Below are 7,351 nucleotides of genomic sequence, written 5' to 3'. Positions count from 1 at the left end.
AATAAAACCAAATGAGGACCTGTTGGTGATCATACCTTCAGTTAATTGTGAGCAGAACATCTTGGGGAGGTTTCCTAATGATGTGATTTCAAGCTAGAAAATCCTGACCTGAAAAACAACGTGAGACCTCATGACAATCATTACAGGAGACAATCTGCAAGCAACATTCTCACCAGTGCTTACTCAGGAAAACCAAGGATGAGATGCATCTCACTTATCTCCAGACGGCTTCCCAGGTACACATGTCGCACTGCTTTGTGAGGAAAGAGAGACGCTACTTCCAAGTTTAAATGCCTCATCGTAAGGGAGGTGTGTGTCTTATAATAAGGAAGCTCATCCCTCTGGAGAAGTGTCTCTACAGCAGGCATGACAATCTGGAAAAGCAGCTCAGATGCATCTGAGCAGATGGATAGGGGCATATCTGAAGGATCCAGAAAATCCGTAACAGGGATAAAAACAGAAGCCAGACATCCCAGCACTACGCTCACATGATTGCTTCCCTAGAGACTAGATCCACAGCTTAACAAACCCACTGGGAACAACTCTCTTGGATCAGCCTGTCTCCTCCATGGGCATGGGAAGATCCTGACTATGCTACTGAGGCATGTGGTCACTCTCCTGCCTGCGCTGAGCATGACAGAGCTAAATAAATCCCCTCTGTTATCAGAGGACAACAGGTACAAGTAGCTCTCCCACTGGCAGGAAGAGACAGCAAGGACCAAATTCCTGTCTCAAATGCTGATTGCAGCACAGGGGGAAATAAACCAAACATGCTGTCCATCAAGCAAACAGTATGAAGGACAGGAATATCAAGACAAAACATCCACATTGAGACACCTGTTGACCAAAGCTGCCCAGGAACTGGCTTGCTACTTACTACTCATCTTGATACTGTCTGAGGGTAAGAAAACCATGACTGAGGCAGGCCAAACCACATGCATGGGAAGTGCTATTTTGGGGAACGGCATCTTGCTTCTAGACTGGGACTTCTCATCAAAACAGCCATCTGAAAAAGACTGCTCTCAGATAAAAAAAAACCTGGTTGAATTTACTTGTCCCAAGTGAGGCAGCGGAGACATGGCCCTCTCACAACCTCCACAGCACTGTCCTTGCCACTGCACTGGATCTTCTGAGCTGCAACCAATGGGTGTCTTTTTGTCACCCATTTTTTGTGGAAACCCTACCCTTCCAGAGAAGTTGTGTTCAGCGTAATGCAGAAGGAGACATTTTTTATGATAGAGCATTTATAGGGAAAGGAAACAATCTCTGGCACAGGTCATCTCCACCAGAAACATCTTCCTCAGGAAGAGACATGTAAAGCTTGTCATGTGCTTTGTCACATCTAACAAAAGTGCTCAGTACTGCTTACTGGAAGGCAATGGGGTGTGGTGTGGCAGTACAAGTGTCTCCAGCCACTCTGTCTCCTGAGGAGAACTCAGACAACCACCTGTAGTGGTCAGCAACCCAAGTTTAGTATATAACTTACACTTATGGTGAGAACCCAAAATTCCTTTGTTCCGCTGTTTGCATGCTTTCTCCTGATTGGTTAATGTTTTCCCCTCTTGCTTTATGTATGAGCTTATGTATATTCATATCCCTTCTTTAATATGTATCAGTTTTAGAAAGTTGTTTGTTCCTCGACGTCCCCATTGGATCCTTCCCTAAGTCCCTCCTATGTGTTGTTCCCATTGGTTCCCTTGTTGTCAACCCCACCTACTTGCCTTTACCCCATTGGCTGAGATCCCTTTCCCCACCTATTCTGTACCCAGTATAAGATCCCTGGACCCGCCTACCAGTGGGTCTCTTTGTCCCTGTCATTTCACCAGAATAAACCTGCGTGGAACACATACGGAGAGTCCCCTCTCTTTTCTTCTTTGCCTTCGCCTGCGTGCCTGCCTAACAGCGACAGGAAGATACAGCCCCTTTTGGGTGAGGAGCTCTACCCCTTTTCATTGTGTGTTGGGCACTGAGTGCCGCTTTCCAGAGGGGTTTCAGCGTTGACCTTCGGGCTTTTTTGTGTCAGCATGCGAGGGGTAAAACCCCCTTCTGCCAGCTCACTGCTGCTGCAAAACCCCTCAGCCTTGGGCTTCTTCAAGCCATCGTTCCTCTTCTTCACAGGCTTCTTGACAGATGGGCGTTCACCCTTCTGCGTTTCCATCCCCTACAAAGGCATAAACACCATGAATCTTTAGAATATAAAATAGGAGATTACCTTTTTAAACCATAAGTTATAACCAGGATCACTGCTACCAAGGCTTAGGGAAGCATTCCTAACTTACAGAAGGAAACAGGCCAGAGGTTCAGTGATGCCAACTCTTTGTCTTCAATAGCCCAAGGCAGGTTATAGGTGCCACCATACTGAGCAGCCGTCAACAATCCCAAATTCATTAGTCTTGAGCATAAATGGGAGTAATGCAAACTGGTAGGCAACAAGCCTTCCTAAAGGAAGCAGCAGAAAAATTTGGACTCTTTGGAGGTTGGCCCATTGTGTTGGAACTTGGTTTGGTTCAACTCTCACTCTCCCTGTTCCTGCACAAAGGCACATTCTTTTCTAGACTGAAGATGAAAAGGAATAAAAAAACCCCAAAATAAACACATTTTCCACTGGATGCTGCTGAATTCACCAAGCTTCTTCCAGCTCCACAGGGCATGACAGCAGGGTAGTATTCCCAGAAGACAGACAGTAATTGTAGTAATTGGGATTGACTGGGACATCTTTTGTATATTTGGAAATTTTCTTGGTACTGCTGCTTCCTGTGTTTTTTGCAAAGACTCTGTTATCTCCAGAAGCACTGTTCTCACTTAATTGCTTTACTAGGGGCAGAGTAGGGATAGTGAGGTGGGGGGTTATGCTTAAATGTAAACCCATTTTCTCCTCTTTCCCTTCCCTGTTTGTGGCCAATATTCAAAATATCTAATACCCCACTTTTTCCCTAATATTATCAGTTCCTTCGTGCTCTGCAGATGAACAGGTTGAGGATCAACAGTTCATTCCCAGGAGCAAAATGATTCAGCAGAAGAGGAATGAGATAAAAGACAGATTAGGTATGTTTGATCTCATATTAGCAGTAGCAATACTTGCACAAAGGAGACATTTCTCCTGCCAAGCACTTACTTCCTTCTTAATTCTTGATGGAATATCTCCCAGGTCACAGGTGGAAACAGATTGTTCCAAAAGCCTATTATGTTTTTGATGCATCATCAACATTTGCACCATCTCACACCCATAAATGCCTAACACAGGAAAGAAAGAAATTAATACAGACTATTACTGTTTTTTCTCCCTTGTGAACAAACAAAGGAAGAACATTAGCAGAATAAGCTGATGCCGTAAACTCAGCAGGTGCAATACTTGAATGAGAAGGCATTACCTACTCAGCAAAGAGAGAGATTTACCTCCACTTGTCACTGCACAGTGCTGTCAGCTGAACACAAGAGGCAAGAGGAGAACGTGGGGCAACAGAAAAATACAATCTCACTCTGAAACTGTGGGTGCGCTTCTGTGGCATCGAAGGATCCCAGGGAACAAGCAAAACACCTCTGCTTTGAGTCAGAGCTTATTAGCAGTGTCTTGCTGCCATTGCACAGTAATTTGCCTTTCTTTAAATGGCAGGGAAGCCAGGACCAAATGCCTCATGCTTGCTTTTGATTATTCTATACCATATGTATGCACAGGGGCAGCTAGTTGCTCATGCGTTCTTGGCAGCTATTAATGGGAATTTAGTCCTCAAAGTAAGGGGATTTGGGTGGTTTGGGTTGATTTTGCCACTAGGAAACCACAGTTTTCTTCAAGAAGCAATTTGGAGGTCATTCAGCCACAGATAACAGCATTATAGAAATCTGCAGAAGAGGTTTAGAAAGACTGAATACATTGGCTAAAGACCCCTGGAGTATTTCTAGGAAAGTCTTAAGCTAATGAGAAATAGATGTATGTGATCCTTCAGTGATGAACATTAGCCAACACTTTGGCTTTGTGTTGTGCACCTAAGGCCAAGCAGAACTGTTTGACTGGCTCATCTGATGGCTCTTTTGATCTCAGGAAAGAAGCATTCACATCAGGAAATTGGCAATGCTCCTTGCTGGACAACCTCAGGTTCCCAAGCACAGTCATTTCCCCAGACAAGCCAGGGCAGTGGTCACAGCACCAAGCCTGACAGAGCTCAAGAAGCCTTTGGACAATGCTCTCGGGCACATGGAGTGACTCTTGGGGGGCCCTGCACACAGGCAGGAGCTGGACTCGATGACCCTGATGGGTCCCTTCCAACTCAGCGTATTCCGTGACTCTGTGAACCTCATCCACACAGTGAGGGAACTTAATATGATTTTAGTTTCCACTCTTTTGTGGTTTTGTCCTTTACAGCCAGACATCAAACAGTTCTCCTGTTTTAGGGCGTGAAATGAATTACCTTGTGTCCTTGTCCTGCGTAAGCTTCACCTCCATGTGAATCAGCCTCCCCGCCCTGGTGGCTGTGCCTGCGAGCTTCGTGACTCCAGTTTTCTCCATCAAGGACAGGAGGAGTTGGGCCGCGCACTTCCGCACCTGGACGTGGCGGCTCCTGGGAAGAAGAGAGCGAACTCTGGGGCACAGGGAGAAGGAGGGACAGCAGTGCAGGCCTTGGCCAGAGCATGCTCCCTGTCATTGCTGGGGGAAGGAGGCCTGGGTTCTCCCTGACACTTGGGACACCTGTAGAAGGTTCTGTCCGCAGAGAAACACAAAGTTAGCACTGTACAGAAGGACTGCCTGCAAGCAAGAGCGAGGAATTCCGTCTCCCTGCACTATCTGATACTCAATGTCTTTCCCCAAATTTACTCTGAGAAAGATTAAAGAAATAGATTAAATATGACTTATTTAGAAATTAAAGACAATTCATGCTGACCCATCAGAGGGCACCCATTACACAGAGCTGCAGCAGGTTTGAGGATATTTCCACACACTTATCCCCAAAGCTGCAGACCCTTGGAAAAAAACAAACGCAGGGAAAGAACACTGTGGGGCGTGGAGTTGCAGAATATCCAGCAATGCAGCCAGTTTCTTCTGTGAGGCTTGGCAAGAGATACATCTGAATGTTTTACCCTTTTTCCAAAGCTGAGGAAAGGGTGGCAGTCAGTTTAGCCAGGTTGTCCTGTTCTAGACAGTGTCTCTTGGGGACTATCAGGCCCAGCACCAACACTTAAGGCAGCACCTGCTTCAGCTGTCCCATGGCAGTTGGCCTGTGAAGGTGCCTGAACAGTGATGCATCATCTCAAGGCTAACATGAGACATCAGTTTGAATAGAAAGTGGAGCTCTAAGGCCAGGACAGTCATACAAGACTCCTCTTGGCAGGAGCTGCGCTCTGTGCCACACCCAGCACATTCATCCCCATGTGCTCCACGCCCCAGCAAGTAGCCTCCTTACTTCTCAAGTGAATGGCATAATGAGGATGCATGGTTTTTCCCAAGGCCTCTGTGGTTAGGGCTGTGAAATATCAGAGCACTCACAGCTGCAGTTGCAATTGTCCCTCTTCCCACAAAACCACAGGGCTCTATCCTTAGCCTTTGCAGGCACTTTCACTTGCCCACCATTCACCACATCTAGGCAACTCGGACAGACTGGGAGAACTCCAGGAAGCAGCAGCAAGCTGAGTCAGGGGAGGTTGAGGTTGGATATCAGGAAAAAGTTTTTCACCCAGAGGGTGGCTGGGCACTGGAACAGGCTCCCCAGGGCACTGGTCACAGCACCAAGCCTGAGAGAGTTCAGGAAGCCTTTGGACAATGCTCTCAGGCACATGGTGTGACCCTTGGCGTGTTTGTTCTGTGCAAGGCCAGAAGCTGGACTCGATGAGCCTGATGGGCCCCTTCCAACTCAGCATATTCTACAGCTCTGTGATTCTGTCAACTAAAGGGCTGCATGAGGGCAGAAATAGGTGACAAGAGGAAAGAAGTGAGGTTGATTGGAGAATCAAGTCACTGAGTTCACAGAAGATGCAGGATACAGGACCCTTCCCTCCCACCATTCCCATTCTCTCTCTCAGCCCTTCTCCCCCCCACACACAATAGCAGGTGAAGAATATCACTAAGAGAAGAAGAACCTACTGGACTCCACTGTCCATGAGAGCAGTCATTGCTCGTGCAGGAGTCACATGCTCCACCATGACTCCCAGGGTGTGACTGGCTGCTTTCTGAACAAACTCTGGGGAGTTCCACACCATCTGGAGAAGGACCCGAGCAACCTCATCCACCTCCGAGTCCATGTCCTTCTGCAAGGTCACAAAGAGCTCTCCAAGAGTGACGATTGCAGAGTAAGACACCTTTGAGCGAAGGTTGGTCACCTGGGGAAGTCATGCGGGGAAACATAAGAATCACCTTGAAAAGAAAACCAATTGCCTTAGACAAAAGTCCCAGGAAATGACAACACTTCCCGCTGTGTCCAGGGGAACATAAAAGCACAGGCAGAGCAGAAGAGCACAAGCACAGAAAGGCACTTAACTCTGGCATCAACTTGTGCTAGGCCTCAGGCCTGCTTCCTGCAGACCTAAAACATATTATTTCACTTAAAGTGTTCTACTCATATAATGTCCATTGCTTTGATTTTAGACCCTTTTATTAGAAAAACAAACAAATTAAAGCAACAACTGTTTTCAAGCCATAGAGGCACAAGTCATAAAGAAAAGATAAAAGAGTCATTTACTCCTGTTTGAAAAAGCAACAGCAGCAGTTGAAGCCCTCAGCCAGGAAACAGAAAACACAGGCTCAAGTCTACAGACTAATTGGCAAATATATGTTAGGACTTCAACAATCCCTAAAACACAGCAATAGGAGGATATCTTAATCTGTGCTATAGACAGCAGACAGTGTATGTCATCAACTGATCCTGGTGTGGGTATGGACTGGCCAAGGGCAAGTTTTGCCCGACCTACCAGTAAATAGAGCTACATGTGCACACAGATCCTATAGAGAGCTGACAGACATGAGAAAGATAAGGTCTAGAAACAGAAAGGAAGGCAGTCCCTGAGCACACAGGGAGATGAACAAGCACATATCTACTCTACACACCGTGTAAGAAGCATGGAGGACGATTCAGAACAATGTTCTTACCTCGTTGGTAAGTGCCAAGCAAACCTCACGAAGTCTACAAAGAAGGACTTCTGAGTGGGACTCAGCCAGGTGTTTGATGCTGAAGAGTCCCTTCTCCTTCAGCTCCCTGAAAGGCAAGTACCAAAAAGATTGACTTTCTCTCCATCCAAGAACTAGGCAGCACCCTCTGAATTTACCAGGCTGGAGGCTCAGTCAAACAAAGGGAGGTGCTTTTCAAGCAGTACTTGATGAAATTGTGGAACTCGCTGCCACAGGTTGCTGTGGCTGTCAAAAGCA

At 46.6% G+C, this 7,351-nt stretch overlaps 1 protein-coding gene across 1 annotated transcript in view; it reads right to left on the bottom strand.

The window, feature by feature from the left end:
* FAM179A (family with sequence similarity 179 member A) overlaps positions 1–7,351 on the bottom strand; it is a 24,862-nt gene that overhangs the window by 14,295 nt on the left and 3,216 nt on the right. Inside the window, exons 2-5 of the mRNA XM_017729609.1 lie at positions 7,076–7,181; positions 6,074–6,309; positions 4,407–4,556; positions 3,116–3,199 (exon numbers count right to left, since the gene is read on the bottom strand). Of these exons, the coding sequence (XP_017585098.1) occupies positions 3,116–3,199; positions 4,407–4,556; positions 6,074–6,309; positions 7,076–7,181 (576 nt within the window). The remainder of the gene's footprint in view (positions 1–3,115; positions 3,200–4,406; positions 4,557–6,073; positions 6,310–7,075; positions 7,182–7,351) is intronic.

The sequence above is a fragment of the Corvus brachyrhynchos genome, unplaced genomic scaffold (genome assembly GCF_000691975.1).
Source record: "Corvus brachyrhynchos isolate BGI_N302 unplaced genomic scaffold, ASM69197v1 scaffold101, whole genome shotgun sequence".
NCBI lineage: Eukaryota > Metazoa > Chordata > Aves > Passeriformes > Corvidae > Corvus > Corvus brachyrhynchos.
The sequence above is the reverse complement of the archived record's forward strand: the minus strand, read 5'-3'. Positions and strand labels throughout refer to the sequence as shown.